The sequence below is a fragment of the Mya arenaria genome, chromosome 4, assembly GCF_026914265.1.
Source record: "Mya arenaria isolate MELC-2E11 chromosome 4, ASM2691426v1".
NCBI lineage: Eukaryota > Metazoa > Mollusca > Bivalvia > Myida > Myidae > Mya > Mya arenaria.
The window spans coordinates 14,584,500-14,602,813 of NC_069125.1; the positions used below are offsets into that span (position 1 = coordinate 14,584,500).

An 18,314-nucleotide genomic window follows, 5' to 3' on the forward strand; every position below is an offset into this window, starting at 1 on the left:
CAAGGAAATAGATGCGCATATGACACGGTCTTTTTGATTTGATAACGTCATACTATTTATATATAATTTTCTATAAGTGACATTATAACTCATGCTTAATGAATATTGTCTTTTCTACGCAATTGCATATTTATTAAAACAACGTCTAACAAAGCTGTTCGTGTTTAAAAAGTGTAAATAAGCGAATTTAATACAATGCATACAAGGAAGTGGGTTCTATCCATGATCAACCTTGCATGTAAGTTTGATTGTTTGATCAGAGGAGAAATTGATGGGGCTGGAATTTTCCATTTGTATTACTGACCACAATAAAGGCCAATTGTACACGCACATATGTATATATAACTTGAATTCAACTGACCAGGCCTGACTCTGTACGTCTTCTGCTACTAGAGAGGGGGAGAATATCAGTGGCGATGTAGCCATATACGGTGGTGTTCAGTTCCGCTAGGGAGCACGTCATGTTGTAGGCAGGGTCCGCGAACGTCCACCAATTCTTCCGGTACCCGCTCAGAATGATCCACTGGTACTTTGGACCGTACATCCCGTTTTGATACGCCTAGAAAATCACAACGATTAGCTAACAGTGTAATGCAATCAAAGAAATAAAACGAAATAATATAGGCCAATTATCTTTAAAATGCAAAAGGCATGCACTTTTTGTTTTTTACAAAATTATATAAAGCCTGGACACATGCTGTAATGTTGTAATAAAATATTTATAGGGACATAATGGTCTTGAAGTAGTAGGAGTAGCATATTACAGATTGTACACTCTTACTAATAACTAGCACCTTCCCACCATCCTGTCAATCACGAGTTCCCTTTCATATTATCTTATTGCCTCACTACAGTCATCTTTAGTGATATTCTCTAAATATCCACCCCCTTATACACACTAGTTCCTATTATCGTATCCACCATCTTCATGCCCTATGTGTATCACTACCTATACCTCAGTCCCCTTAGTACCTATACGCCTTATTGCATTTACCATTTCATTCAACCTACTTCGCTCGCCCATTCCATAACTACATATACCCCTATCAATACCCTCTAAATCCAATTCCTGTTAATTCCCTCACTACATGTTCCCTACCCATTCATTTTATATACCCATCCCATTACTTTTTATTTCAAATTAGCTCATGTACTTTGTAATTCAACATCGTTTTTCTCGTCCCTTCCCACATAACATGTACATCTTTCACATCATAGACGGGACCTGGTCGCATATTAATAAAATACAACTTTGAAATTTAAATATGTTCTTATACTTGAAGAAATACTTATTTCTAAAAAGATACCCTAATCGGCTAGGAAAATCTTTTAGACTGAAATGTATTGCTCTCCTTTCAAAGTAATTACTTAAACCATCTTAAGTTATATCTTCTAGGGGAGAAAGATTGAGCTGTATGATTTAGAATGATGCCTTTAATATTCGGATTATTCCCAGGCGGCAGCTATATATCTCGGAAAGTGAGTAATTTCTCATTTTGACATAAACCATTCTTGTTTGTAGCACGTCATAAAGACGGGACTATGTACATCTCAATTCTGAAAATCCACGACAACATTTATTATTTCAATTGACGTCTATGTTACACCATTTGTAAGGCATCAATAAACAATTACATTATAACTCGTCGGAGTTCCTGTTCCAATAATTGAATAGAGCGCTTGACAGACTGATATGATTTAACCTGTTATTTGTTCAAACACCGGATATAAGGTCTTTTATATTTCCAGATAAAGCCAAAAACTATAAAACATTTTTTACTAATTCTTTCAGTAGCAATAACCAGTAACAATAGCTGTATAATACGACGAGAGACAAGAGAGTAATTGCAAGCATAATACTCCTATATTTTTTTTATTTGTAGCTGGCTTACGGAAAGATGTTTATACATTTCTCATGTTTGATTTCATTACATACCTTTAAGCATAAAGCATGCCATACACTACTCAATATTATCCCGTTTAGAGTTGACTTATCCTTGTTTTTTTACAATGTATTTACAAAATGAATTGCATAAGCTTTCCAAGAGTTTAAACGGACATATGTATATAAAATCAACGATTAATAACAATAGTTGACTAAATATGATATGTGGAATGTTTCGTGCAGCTGACATTCTCTGACGATATTGTTAATAGCTCTATTTTTCGATGTTCAATATAAAGGGATATGATTTAACACTGAAGTGATTTTATTTAATGTTACCGTGTTTTTCTACGTTGTTTTAGCGACACAAAATCTTGTTCAGATATAAAGAGATACCTCTAGTGAATGAATTTAAGAATCTCTTCTCATTTGAAAACAAATAACATATAAACTGTGCGTAGGCATATTTATTACGAAAGGGTATAACTCGTTGAATTGTTGAAGGTGCGGCAAAAAAAGCAATAAGGACGCTACAGAATCTTCATTGTTGATTATGTTCAAGATTTATTGCTTAAGATTGGAATTTGTAAACCGTTAGAACAGTTGTTAACTGTATAAACATAGCATATTACAAACAGTACATAAATTATCTTATACTTACATGGCAAAACACCAAACGTGCCATCTGTTCGTCAAAATTCCCTATAATTATACGTACGTCTGCCATCTAACAATTGAAAACAAAGCAAGTGTATGTAAAACTGGTTTGCAAGAGTGGTGTATTATTTCACAAAACGGTGTTGCAATGATGCTTTCTAACGTCGTTAATATAATCAAACAAAATGATGTTCGAATGATCCCCGTCTTCCCAGTTTAGCAAGTGGTGTACGTAAAGTTATCTGTGAGAAAGAACATTAAAACAAAATATTCATGCGTTTTTCATGTTTTTATGCCCGGGGTTCTCTACTCTATGAAATGAGTTTTTATCGGTTTTCATGTTTTTATGCCCGGGGTTCTCTACTCTATGAAATGAGTTTTTATATGGCTGGTATACGGGTGGATCTGTCCTACATGCCCTTTACAGACTCCTACAGTCAGATAATTATTTTGTTATTAGACAAGAGGCAATATTCATTTTTCCTTGTTAAAAATGGCAGATTAATATTGAGATTTGTATACAGTTTGTATTAAGCAATGACACCACTGTATTTTCATTAATGACGTATATATAAAAGTATGAATTTGGGACGGCGGCCTTTATGTACTGAATAAAGTTGAGTTGAGTTGAATATTCCAAGACTAGATTGTTCTGGTGATTTCAATCACACGTAATCAATATTGTTAATATACCATACACATACACGACGTTAAAATACAATTGTTATTTTCAATATTGGAAAAAGCTGGTTTTCATTTGTCTAAACTTTACGTTAACGTTGCTACGAATTATGTTTGGCGTTGTTAATCTAATATTTACCCGTTGAAGACTTAAATAAAGTCAAAATTCTCGTTTAAACTGGATGTATATAATATTGTTTGAATAATTACACATACGAAATAAATTATCCTTACAGAAACAAAGCGTCAAATATTTTTAAATGTGTCGAAATCACACGACATCATATATCGTCTTAAAAGTACCTTTAGTTCTTTAATGGCGTGTTCCGGATCATTGACAAAAGCAACAGATTTCACAATTTCAATGTCCGCTTTCTCCAACAGCGACGCAAGATTGTTGTGGGCCTAGAAAAAAACACACGTACAGGTAAACTCGAAAATTTAAATCACTTGTAATCGATTGACATAATATTATTGAACAATGCATTAAGGCAGATCAATAAGAGTATTCACATGAGTCAATTAAAAGCTTATACGCGATAGCATATCATGCTGTAAACGAATGAGACAAAACTTATTTGTTCTTGTCGAATGCATTTAAAAAACTAAGTTTTCTTCTGCTAGACATGTATATACGCACTTATACAGTTCGCCACCGCATGGCCTATACTGTTATGGAATGTTACTTCAAAGTAGTCAAGGCAAACGTCATTATCACGTCACAAATGGATTGACAATACCTTGACGTTGATTTTGAAACACAGACGTGTTAACATTTATCAACACTACGCACATGCCCATATCTAGCCGTTCCCTTAGTGACTCCTTGGAAAATGGTTCCCACGGAGGTCCAGTTGAACTCGTTGAGAAGCGCAAGACGGGCCGGGTTGAAGTCGTTATCGCTGGGAACCGTCCTGTAGAAGTTGTGGTACTTCTTTCGGTCCGACAAAGCCGGGTCCATGTCGGCGTAAGACAACTGAATGAAAAACGGTTATACATTTTATATACAGACACCAATAAGATATGAATGTATAGTTTATGTTTACACATTGATTAACATGGAAGATGAATAAAATTTAATTCATTGCGAGGACGAAATACAAACTTTTTCATTTTACAAACTGTCTTACCTAAACCGCCAGTCTCCAAAACAATATGCGCAATCAACTGATTTTATTCTCGCATATATATTCAACGTTTCACTTTTCGTTTGAATATCCCATTTATTTTTGGTATACCTTTGCCAGGAGCTGAGTCTACAAAATACTGTCGCCAACACCAACAAGACACTGACTTGTGAAAACTGTCAGGATTTTTTTTAAATTTGGCTTATAATATTTGATTAAGCTAGCAAGCCTCGGATCGATTTCATTTCCTCAATATTTTGATCAAATTCTATTAATCTAAATCGTATAATGAGACTTCAATATAAATGCTAAGACTAAATCTCTGGCTTGGAGTTCTGTTTTATTGATTTCAGTCAAAACCCCTAACTAGATTTCAATTTAATATCAAGGAATTTCTCGCTTTCATTTTCAACGAATTTTGAATCATTCCAAGTTCTTCGAAATGTATTCTTCATTTCCAACCGTGAGGCTGATCTATTTACACTTATGACGATCCACGCTTCCAATACACATTCACTCACATCCCACCAAAGTCAATCTTGTTCAAACCAATTACTCTAATTATGAATGCTTGAGCAGACGACAAAGTATTTCTTATTATTCAGTCAGAGTCAAAAGTTTAGCTCTTGATATAACATGTCGTACACTACTTGTATTGGCAGATATGTACTGTAATTTGTAAAGCTGGAGTTCAATATAACACAAAGCGAAATTGAAAAGCCATTGACACGTAGTCGTAGTGCATCTAAACCCTGTTTGGTTCTCAGATATGCGGCACATCGAAGAAGAAAAGTCATTCGGTTTGCCAAGAGTTGTATGATTTTATGATAATATTATATGCTAGTTACTCAAATGTACACACAGCATAGCGCCATTGCCGTCAATATTTGTTGAGAATTGTTTATGAGCTTGGGGCGGTTTGATTTTAGGGTTTTTGGGAGGAACCATATATCAAAAAAGATTGATCAATCTCCTAATGGGGAAATCTTTCCGACAGTAATGATGTGATTTTATCTAAACATGTGTTGAAGATATGATTTTTTGACGTTGATTCAACATTGTTCGACACTGATTGATTTAATATGTTTCTAACACTGTTTCCGATCTTTTGCCTGATGAATATGACTGTGTCCTGTCCTGTCGTGTTTCGTTGAGATCAAACCATGTAAAATGATATCAATTATATATCTCATGTTCACGTTGAATGTAAAATTTTTGAGTAAGTGTGAAGCTTTAACTTTAAAAGCCGGTCTAACCATTAGATGGCGTTAATAGTCTAGGATGGTGATTGCTTCTTTATTATAAAATAAATAAATGCCTACTAATATCAATTAAAAACCAACATTCCTGACCAATTCTGCCACGTATGTGTCTCTCACCATGTGTTTAAAGCGGCAAAATAAATGTATTGATAAACCATTAAAGCTGATGTACATAATTTGTTGTTGTTTTGATTGGTAATTGCCTGCTTGTATGTCAATTATGTGGCGTTTGATCAGTGCACCACTAACCACGATTAAAGTAAGTTTTCAAAACTAGAGTGTAATAGTCTTATTATTGTATTAATATTAACCTATCTGGAGTTTTGCTTAAAATGCACGTGGCGCATGTGTCACAGAAATCAAATGAAACTATTCGTCGCCATAAAGTCATTTTCCTAAGTAGAAGGATACCAACAAAACAAATTGTGATTGTATTGCAAATATGTGTACACGCTCTTCCCATATAAAGTCGCGCAAAATAAACTTTGACGGGCGATATTTGCTTGTCATGTTAGCCACTACCAAAGTAGAAAAAGCTGGTCGCTAGATATTTCTGCTTAATCGGACTCTTTACTTTAACAAAATGTATTCAATCAGTTTTCCACGCTGAACGAGCAACATTATGACAGGTTTATGTACGTTATGGTTTTTTATATATTTTAAAGTATTCTGTAATTGTTCATCTTATTCATATATATGTTGTATTGGTACGTTTCCATACATTACTGGTATTTTATTCAACCTGTGAATGTTTGGTTCTACTGGGCTCTTCCACAAAATCAATCTAAAATGTATCGTGTGTACTTTGCTGCTCTTCAATAAGTTATTCCTGTACTTCGGCGACATGATATCAGTGGACGTCCATTCACATAAAAGAGGTCTTTAAGTAATATGTCGCCATATCGACCCCTCGTCACACGAGAATAAATTACGCATGGCAGGCGGACTAATGAGAAAAGAATTAATCTTCCCTTCGCGTGACATCCGAGAGACGCTTGTCAATCGTCCCATCTATCTCTGTGATTACCGGTAACCTATTGCCAATGTAAGCACCGGTTTGCAATTTTATCGCGTTGTTCCATTTGTTCGGATAATCTAACTTCGGTATTTTCTTTTATAAATGGTGTCGTGATTATACTGCTCAGAGTTGGTGATACTTAACGATAAAAGAGTTTTTGGTGCTTGACGGGACATACATAAAAGACCATCGACCTATTTCAGCCATTTGGATTCTTAAACTAAGACTATTGGTTTAATAGAGTCAGACATGGAAACAAATAAGAAACTATGAAATGAGAACAAAGTGGTAGATTTAGAAAACACCAAAAGTTCAGTTTAGAGCCCTATTCAGGGTATTGTGATTTTTTTGTATGCAGAGACTGAGTTTTGATGAAGACGTCTATATACCTCGATGATAATACAAAACCAGCCAACCGCAAAACAAATGCTTCCTAAGAAAAGAGAAATTTTAGCTTGATAAATTGTACTTTTTTATACTATAAAATGATATTGTAGTGATATTATTTTGACTTGAGAAATAAAATAAAAACTCTTTTTTACATTTTTACTAATTGGCAATTAAGACCGCTATAATTGATAAATATAACGACTTAATTCATATGTCTTGAATACATTTTCAGCAGCAAATATTGTTTACAGACATTCATATACCCATAGGGTAATCACCACTGGTATTTGTGAATCAAAAAGGTTGTATTTCAAATTTTCGATTTAACTCGGTAAACTTCACCTTAGACGTCTTTACCAGACTTAATTATTCACCTCAGGTTTAATTATTAGTATTTATAGTAAGCTACAGATCCCTTAAATGTACATATTTGAACTTATAATCTGAATGATTTATATTAAACGAGCTACATTGGCATTAAGCATTAACTGTCCCTCGTGAATACAGATGTTTGAGAACACCACTTAACCTTTGAGAATGTTACCAATTATTATATTCCCCAAAAACATCTCCAAGAGGGCAACTTTCAATATCAGTATCAGACTTAAGACGGCATTCGTGCAATCTTCAACAAACTGAACTGTCATTTTTGACATTTTCGAAGATGATGAACACATCTCATTTAGGCTCTGTCTTTCTTGCGTCCGCTACCTTTTTTCCGTCTTGACAGATGAACGTCGGAAGGCTTGTTTAGAAACTTTCATATCGCCTTTTGTTTTACTTTAAATCAATGTGGATCGATTGTCAAATGATATAATTATACATTTCGCAACTTGTAGGTCATGGAAACTTAATAATGAAACTATTGATGTTTCCTTTTTTATAACACGTATGTCACGTATATAATAATAAACGTCATAGTTAGTGTGAAAACATTAATACCAAAGCATTATTTTACCTATTCCATGAGAAGATGCAAAACTATATAACCAGCAATAATATAAATTGCTTTTTCTGTCACATTCTCATCCATGCGAACGTTTAATTAAAACACAGAGAATAGAAACAGCGGCGTAATTGAGATAACAAAGACCTATGAAATCCCCTTATTATCTCATAAGGGACGTTTTTAAGTAGAAATATTGCCAATCGGCTGGTGAATATTATTTATTGTTATAAAATGGATTGTTTTAGTACAATGTTGTGAATGAAAGTCGTGTCATTAATATTTAGTTCCATGTGTCGGTTTATATGCAAGTGGTTGTGTACATGCAGTCCGATTTAAATTAAAGAAGTAAAATAATAAAAATATAAAACTTTTATTTATACATTAAAGAAACTTTTAAAGTTGTTATAATAAAATTACAGAAAAGGGAGCACCTAACCATCAACAAATGCCCGGCCCACTTGAAGTCCAAATCATACTGTGGCTTTGTATAAAACCTTGGCAAATGTCTGGCCCACTTGAAGTCCTAAATCATACTGTGGATGTGAATAAAACTTGACAAATGTCTTCGAAACCAGATATACGGAATAGAAAAACACACTTCTCATTTGCATTTCGTTTTCAGGCAGAAAAGACAGTCCAAACAAAGTTATATTAAATACTGCTTTATTTAGTTAACCGGATAACGCAAATTCCCGGAATGCTAATTGCGAAATCAAACAACTGTATTATTTTAGTTGGAACTTATCTCAGCAGAGAGATTAGAAGATTGCTGAGGCTAGTGTAGATGAAATGATTATATACGCTTTTAGTTGGTCTACCGTTTGCATATATGTGGATGTTTTGACGCATTACCATTGCATTCAAAGATCGGACGTAGTTCTTGAATATAGTCCGTTGATGGCATCAATATACACGTTATACATACGTGAAATCTATGTCAGCAATGTGAAAATTAAATACATTTTTCATTGTGTGATGTTTCACATGCAAAGGCTTTACGGATTTTATTTGCACTTTGCGTATGTTTTGATACATTAGAATACATGTATGCTTCGCTTCATATCCCTTTTGTTCAGTGCGATGTTTCACTTCAGTTCTGAACCACTGTTGATGCGAAAGCATTGCTATGTTTTACTTCTCTTTAATTGATGAATATGGAATGTTATGTTGAAATGCGTAATTGTGTTTTGTGTTTCTCTTTATCATTTTCACCCGTTGGCCTAAATATGTATTTTTGTTCTTGCCTCAGTTGCAAACCAGTATATACTTGCTTTACTTTCTTTTCATGTGTACATTAGAGTTATTCCAAAGCGCCATTGAACTTTTGTACATTTTGCTCAACCGCTGCATACCCTAAATACAACCTTTTTTACATATGTGTGTTCCTAACCGCTTCCACCACTCCGTTTCGCTGGCTTCATTTTCTCTTATAACGTACCAGTATCTTGTGTGATTTTTTTCTTTACATTATTCACGCTGTTTTAAGCTTTGACTGTTTAGTAATTATGTGAACTTTAATATTAGGGATAATAATGTTGAATGAGTATTTAACTTAAACAATAACCAAAGTGTTATGTCAACAATATTATCAGACATCCAACATATTCTTGTGCGACGCCAGTAAGTTAGAAATGACTTTCAAATGATATCGCAGACACTTCGAAATGTTTTACATTTCTTTTTGTACTGCTATATGACAATCTGCGTTGATGTTTACGACCTTGTGTCATTGAAAACTTTTAATCCGACATTACGTAAATCAACATTCAACCAGAATCAATGCTTCAGCGAATATCGACTTGAGAGTTTGGGCGGAAGACGGCACCTAAAACTAAATTTCTCGTGCATTTCACTCTTAGAAAAAGTTAATTAAAAACTTGAGCTTGACTGCGACAGAATGACAGTCCGTGCATCCTTACTCATTCTTCAAAAATATCTGTAGTCAAAGGTAAAATCTAAATCTTTCATATGAGCTTTACATATTACAGTATGTCATCGACTGAGGTTGCCAACAGTTATTATCAACTTATTTTTGTTGCCTAAAGATTTCCTGTTACCTACCAGCCAGACATTCCATTCCTTTGATATTTCAGCGATGGGTCCTGACACGGCTGAACATGCGTCTCCAAACACCATGACAACGGTATTGTTGCTGGCGACGAGGTCAAAAAAGAACTTTGTCGCCACCGCCATGTCACACTGAAGGTAAACATATTACATTCAGCATACAGAGTAATGTTTCCTTAAAAGCGTGTTATAAACTATTCCTATTATATAAACAGTTTCTCTCATTGTAAGCCATTTTTCATTTTTTTTCCCAATAAATGCTTTGATACATATGAACTAAAAGTGAGCACCAATTTAAAGAAACAAATAAACATATATAGAGGATCTTAAATGAGTGGTTTTTTTTGTATCGAATTTATTAACGAAGCTCTGTCGAGTTTTTATCGTTTTTAAATGACGAGTTTAATACATTTGATACACAATAAACACGATTTTAAGATTCTATTTATAACTTAACTCATTTACGGTTGAAATCTAGGTCAATGTTTCTTCAATACATTTGAATTTGTGTTCTATGTCTTTGGCGTTGCCCATTGCCACTAAACCGGGTTTATGTTTAAACTTTTTCTACTGAGCATGTTTCTGTAGTTTTTGCATATATATTAGTGCGAAGTATTAACATTGTGTGTTATTAGGATGCTTCATCCGCGAGAAAGAAAATAGCCCGACATACAAACGTTTTATTTACAATAAAAAACAACATAAATCATGTCTAAATTATCAACCGATTTTCAAAGGATTTACATTAAAACAACAAAAATAAATATTTCAATCCATTTAAATCAAGCAAATCAATAAAAAGAGCAACGTCATAACTGCGTGACGTCATTAGTAATCACGCAGGTGTGCACGTCATTTGGCGGTTGAAGTTGAAAAAGAACATAAGTCAGCGTCACAGTCGCTTTCAATAGTGCAAATTCGCTTTGTAGCGGGTCGATTACAGCATGGTTTTGATGTGCACTGGGACATTACCTCCGTGAATTGGAGCACCATAAATGTTGTAAAATCCACCAGAAAAAAGTGAGATTTGATGTGGAATCAGTGACTGTGGCAGTTGTGAACATGAGCATTGCTGGCGAACTGCCTAGAATAAGCATTTTGCAATGAAGTAGACGGGTATTTTGACTGGAGTACATGATGCTGGACACTTTCTTGTGTTGATTCAGATTTATGTGGCTAAAGTTGTTTAAAGAAAGCAATGTTTTTGTGTACCGATGTTTGCATAAATAATCTGGTTCGCAGGAACATTGTTATCATTCAATTTCTGGACGATGTATTTTCTGGCGCTGTGATCAGGGAGGTGATTGTTTGGAATTAGCCCAGCCTTCTTCACCATTCGTTTCATCGTGGACTTGAGTTTGTTGACACCGACATGGTTTCTTTTAATGTTTGATTACATTTTTTGACAGCGCGTATGAATACATTTTATCTGTGAAACGGTTACCTAATTTGCATAGTTATTACACTAGTTATTTATGAAAATTATTACATAGGGTTATATCACTCCTGCGCCGTAAATTATGTTATAAATGCAATTACGTATCTGCAGAATCATTTTAATAACTTCTCCCCAGAAACTACTAATCTGCGAAATAAAAGAAAACATACAAACTCATGATGACGGCCACTCATTTGCTTTGTTAATGACGTTTGGTGAAGAGTGTAAAAGCGGATATTAATTTACTGTTTCGGATCATAGCAGCATAACTCCCATGTGATATTACAAAATGCGACTCAATTGTGATGTTGGGATTGTTTTGTTAGAAAAAGGATACCTTTAATCCATTAATGTTAGAGGAACGCAAGTTGCGTTATCTTTTGTTTGGCTGGACAAACAAATCCAGACAAAACCGGTAGAGGGGTTGGTTCACGAGGTTCATTTTAACCCCCGCAAATTCGCATAAACAAGAAATAAACTTTGGTGCATAATATAATCATAAGCCTAGTATAAACACACTATATAGACTGTGTGTTTTATTCACAACACAATTTTCAAAATACTTCCAAACAAATAGATTTAGGTATAGAATTGATTTTTTGACCGATTCTCGTGAATTATTCAAAAAGAAAACTGAAAGTGGCCGCATATCATAAATCCAAGTTATTTTAATCATATACTGCGTATGGGAAGCGCTATACGTAGGCACTATAAGTACTGTTCAAGGGAGTGACAAAACAGTTCTCAAATTCATCAAAAATGACAAAAACAACTTTTGTACAACCCTATATGCATAACATATTTGTTTAATTATTTGTAAAAGTAAAAAAAAAACGTTTCCATGGGTTAGGCATTATTTAACGTTAAATTTAAAGTTTATTTAAACATATGTTTCAAACACCATAATGGTTTTTTTGAGAATTTGCGGGGCCACAATTGAGCCTTCACGATCGTACGGAAGTTAATGTCTATTATGTATGGAACTCAGCTCTTTTATTTAAAGAAAAACGTGATTCAATTTTCCTTTTTTTGTTGCAGGGATTCAGAAATTTTATCACATGTTAAAAGTATATGAAGATATTTTCATATGCAATTTATTATCAGTACGATAAAGTTTGCGTTGACTCTTGACCTTTCGTGACCTCTGTAGGCGGAGTTTTGCAAGAACGACCTGGGTCAAACTGATATAAAGCGCGAATTAAACATCTCGATAAATGTCATGATAAACGCAAAATATATTAAAATCAAAATCTCAATTACCACACAACAAAATGAAAAGAGGAAATGTTCATTAAACATTCATTATATTCTATAGAAAACAAACTATTTCCGTAACTTAGAATAACAGAAGTATGGATAACCTAAGATATCGTGTTATTGTTTGACAAGACGCTCGTATCTGGGAAAAAATATTAGCACACTGCTGTTATTGTTCTTTTTTGAATGTAGTTTTTTGATCGTCGTACTATTTAGTTAGCGTTTCGAACAAATCCAAAAGTTTGTTAAAATGCGTTTACATGGGCTTATCATAATCGGAGGTTTAGATTTGAAATGTTATTTGCCCGAGCTAAATTGGCAATGTATAAGGAAACGGATTTGTTTTGGTTTGAATTGCAATTTGCATTATTTGATGGATGCGTTTAATCGTTTTTAGTTGATGAAAATTGAACATGTACCATTTCCAGATTCTTAAACATGGCATTGTTGCAGGGTTTATAATGATATTGCTTTGACTTCCACTGTGAAGTTAGTAATCCTGTTGAACTAAAATGATATATTGCTGTTTGAGTGAAGTACTAAGGTTAATTAGCATAAACATATCTATCATGTGTTGTACAATTCACCAAAAGGCGCATGCGACGTTGTTTACTGACGTCATTAAGCGAATACTATAATATCAGTGTAGCTTTCATGTAGATTCCCTAACAATCGCGATTTGTGCCCGTTATGTATTTCATTTTTAAAATTGAAGTTTTTGTATAACTAATAAATATATATTTAATTGTGTTTTAGTGTAATGTCAAAAGAAATAGGAAGTTACGCGTTTTTGTGGGTGACTCATCTGGCAAGGGGGTGCCATATAAAAAAAATCAACACGCCTATTGCACCTGAAATGCCTTTTCGGTGTGCTTTCACATACTATGAGATCGTCTTATAAACGAACGAGCGACCAAATATAGTTATAGAAAGGTTACTTTGTCAAGCTTGTGTTCTGGTCACTTATCAAATTGAAGGTTTTGTTTGGAAATTCAGAATATGTCATGCGTTAGCAGTCGTACAATGCATTTAGAAATAATAGTTACTTTTACAATTAAATCGACTCTCTTGTTGAGAGAAATGTTATGGTTTAGAACGATAAATGTAACAATGACACGCAGGGAATGTTAATTTCAGTTTCGACACATACTGGCGTGAACTCAAAGTAATGCATGCATGTATAGAAATGCTTACTTGAGTGTCGCTTTGGACAATGTCAAGATGATGTTTAGGCAGGATGGATGTCTCGTTGTTGATCATGCCCAGGGCAAGTTCCACCGCGGGTTGAACTCCACGCCCGATGTGCCCCTCTGGGACCCTGTCTGACAAAGGAAACAACCCGGCGATCACAATCCGACCCATCTCACCTTTCCTGCTGTGACCAACGTTGAATTGACACAGTGTTGCTAACATAAAAACCAGAACGCGCTCCGAACATTGCATATTAATTCACTTATTGTTACTATTTTTACTAAAAAGTTCAAACTAAAAACTGATGGTTTTGAAATTCATAACGCAATTGAAGAATATCAGTGAATCTCCAGTATAATTGTGCATGTGTTTTTACATTGAACCTAGAACCATATATCTTTGATCTTTTTATTTTTAATTGTTAAAGTTGGAAGCTGGGGAAATTATCGTGTTATGAAATTGCCGAAATTAGAAAGAGCCCTCCAATTAATTCTCCCTGGATACGAACGATTGTTGAAACGTGTTGTTCATCATCATTTCACTAAAACACTTGTCTTAATATTTGTCACTTTTCAAATCAAAATGGAACGTCGCAAATGTGCACCTTAAAACTTCAGCCATTTCTTATCGGAAACAAATGGACATTCCAACATTATTCCATTTCTGGTTTTATTTAAAGCACAAAATATTATCCCGATATTTCAGCACCGACAATTCATTTTAATTTTCCTTTAAAAATGAAACAAAACTTATTCCTTTGTTATTGAACAGTATTTCACATTTATTCCAATACGACAGATTCGTGTATTTAATTTGCATTTAATAGCGTTTGCATCAAAATCTTCTGCTATATTACTCCAGAAATATTCTAAGAATGAATACAACCACTAGACACTGATCTACATAATGTCGCAAGTATGGTGCCAGAACAATATGTTACACCATTAGCAAAGGTTTGTGTCAACATGGGCTGTTACTAGTCCTGTCAAATAGCAAGACAGCGGCTCTGTATCGGAATTATTCCCACCATAATTTCTCTTTAATCTGTCAAGTGTAGAAATTCCGAGTTACTTTGAATATCTGTTTGAATAAGTTATTGGTTACTGCTTTGTTAGCTATATTTAAATACTTTTGTACAAAGCAGGTAACTGAACGCATACGTAAAGCGTGGAATATTACTTATGCTACTTATAACACTTTTCCTTTTCTTATCAATTCCTTTTAGTAACCACAAAGTTTATATCATAAATGATCCTGCAAGAAATTCAGATAACAATATAACTGTTCATAAGTTTCATTCCAATAATTCCCAGTTCGTAGTTTAAATCCGTGAAACATAACCATAATCTTTGGTGTCTGATGATGTTTTCCGTTCAATCTCTGATGACTTGACATTTATTTCCTAGTACTATAATTAGTGTTCGCAAGAACCAGATCGCCTGAAATGACGAGTTCAGTAGACATCAAAGAGATCGAACAATTATAGAGGTATACGTCAAAGCAAATGATTGAGACTTTTGTTCTTTCGCGATCGTATAAACCAAGATCTGAGAATAATTTTACGCAAGAATTTACCGATTTATCGAAAATGAATCGTACACTGATCATTATTCTGGTCTGGCAATCTTTGCAGGCCGGATAGCTGTTCATATAAGAGGTGCTTTTGATTTGAATAACACTCATTTATATAACAGCCAATCCTAAAACATAGATTTTGTGTCCCGCTGCTCAAATGCGACTTGATTTGATGGCAATTGATAACGCAGGGGACCCAAGGTTATTACAAGTGCATTTAAAATCTTGTCATCAGCTTCAGAAAACATAAAGGCTTTATTTCTAAAGCAAACATCGTCATGATATGAGTCATGGCGAACTTCCCGATTTACTTGATAATTAATAAAACAAATATATAAAACATCAAATTTTATAACACAAACACGACATTGCAAAACATTACTGAAAATGAAATCAAATCTTATGAGTTATGATATGTTGAAAACACGATCTGTTTTCTCTAAATATGATTATTTTGTATTCTGTGAGCAATAAAATGCGAAGCTAATGACATTTTAACAACCCATTATAGCTCATAATAAATGGAAGGGAAATTCTTGAATTATTCATGTACATGTGTCATCATCGGGTGAAGAGAAGACATTCACACCACCCTAGCGCTTGTCCATGAATAATAACAAACACAACCGATTAACTCTGACATAAACAAACGAGAATCTGTCTTGTCCTTTTTGCGACTATATCAGTAGGTCATTGTATGTCAGTATAAGCGGTTTACTAAACAGAGGCTTCAAAAAGATTATAACGAAATGCATTGACATTAGTGTTTGAGTAGATTAACGAACATCAGATTGAAGAAATGTGTAATGTTCGGTAAACAAAATCCAGAGCAAATATCAGTGGTACCTTAGATGAAAGAACATAAGAAAAAAGATTAGTGTGATGTTAAGTAAACGAAAACCAGAGTAAAGATCAGGCGGGGATTTAGGTGAACGAATTTAAGTTTAAAGATTAGTATGATATAAGGTAAACGAACATAAAATTAAAGGTAATTGTGCTGTAGGGTGAACACAAAACAGAGTAAATACCAGTGGTAGATTAGATGAACAGAAAACCGTTCAATGATTACTGTAAGGTTAGATGAACGAAATTATTTTTGTACACAATTTATGATGATCAGACTGCTCGTCATAACTTTATTTCGCAGAATAAAAGTGAAATGATTCAGTGTTGTTCTATGCAGCATAAGTATATAAGAATTTTTTTTTTCACATCTCTCGGAAACGACTTTGGTGAAAAGAATAAGCGTTGGTTAAGTGTTGCCTTTGTAAAGAAATGGCTATTCCGTGGAACAAACATTCAGTTTGGCGTGGCTTTAGATTAACTTAAACTAGCCAAACATGGCCGGTTAATAAAAGGATCCAAACATAATGATGCCTCACACTGATCACATCATGTATACGGACATTGTCTTAATACGTCTTATCTGAGTACTTTCTTACGATTGATCTTTCAAATGTATATGTATGTGTACCTAAAAATGTGATACTAAAAGCCTATTGGTCAGTTTTTGGCAAAGTCGCTTTGACTCTGCAAGTACAACTGTCAATTCCATTGTAACACGCACTATAAATTTAACTGAAATAAAAAAAAATTACGTTATGTTATCGCAGGCTCGTTGACAAAATGGTCCCAATGTGTGTAATGCACATTGGCCATTTTACATATATAAGTAATATACCAGTTCCAACACTTGGGTATTGACAAAAGGTCACATAGTAGCTACATTTATCTAACATATGTGTTTCATAAAGCTTGATATTAACAATAATGCGTTGTTTTGCTCTCTTTTTTACAAATTTGATAATATCACGAAAATGATATCACGCTAGGTCCGAGTTTCGCTTGTAAATCATATGTTCATGCATATTACATTGCTCCGATAGCGAGTTATTATAATATACAACACTGCATTGACACACATACTGTAGTATACGGTAAATATATACTTGATAAATGAAAACAGAAAATTATATATAACTCAAGATTTTATCCAAAAACTGCAGCATTGAACAAATATATTGTTGGTTAATTGTCAAAAGTATATACCATATAACACAACATTTACACAAATATTGCAGCATGGAACAAGTAAATGGTTCGTTAATCATATATAATATATAACACAAAAGTTACACAAATACTGCAAATAAGCACCAAAACATGGTTGGTTGTGGATTAAAAATGATGAAATAATTAACACAACATTGACAGAAATACTGCAGCATTACAAACATATATAGTTGCGTAATGGTACTTGCAATTTATAAAACAAATTAACATAAATATACTAGCATGAATAAATGGCTTTTATTTATCCACCACCCATCAACTGGTAAACATATATTGAAACATATTTCAACTGGTATACACAAATCGGTAAATTATGAGTAAACATTACAATTTATGTAAGAAAATCGACAATAAAATATCCAGACAACATCCAAATGGATGTAGTACTAACAATGAATGTAAAAAATATGAAAACCGAATATAACTGTTTGTAGTACGAACGACGGTACGGATCGATGCCGTCCATTATTGAAGGTTATTCAATTAGTTTAAGCTAAACCAACATTGTTTGTGTTTTACTCATGGAGCTAAATGCCTAGGGGGACGCGGACACTTAGCAAAATAATTAATAAAACGGAATATCCTAAGCTGTTCGAGGTCATAATGTCCCAAAGGAAGACAAACAATATAGACTTAAAAGGATTTTATACATACAAGATCTAAAGTTTTCAAACTTAGCAGGACTTCACATACTTCAATGGCTAACACATAGAGGGAGAAACTTGCTTGTTAATAGAAAATAGG

General features: G+C 34.0%; 1 protein-coding gene across 1 annotated transcript in view; it reads right to left on the reverse strand.

Moving 5' to 3' along the window:
- Positions 1-14,093, reverse strand: part of LOC128230648 (gamma-aminobutyric acid type B receptor subunit 2-like) — a 34,585-nt gene extending 20,492 nt beyond the window's left edge. The window contains exons 1-6 of the mRNA XM_052943092.1: positions 13,926-14,093; positions 10,031-10,168; positions 4,017-4,199; positions 3,527-3,628; positions 2,547-2,612; positions 362-559 (exon numbers count right to left, since the gene is read on the reverse strand). Of these exons, the coding sequence (XP_052799052.1) occupies positions 362-559; positions 2,547-2,612; positions 3,527-3,628; positions 4,017-4,199; positions 10,031-10,168; positions 13,926-14,093 (855 nt within the window). The remainder of the gene's footprint in view (positions 1-361; positions 560-2,546; positions 2,613-3,526; positions 3,629-4,016; positions 4,200-10,030; positions 10,169-13,925) is intronic.
- Positions 14,094-18,314: the final 4,221 nt, after the last annotated feature.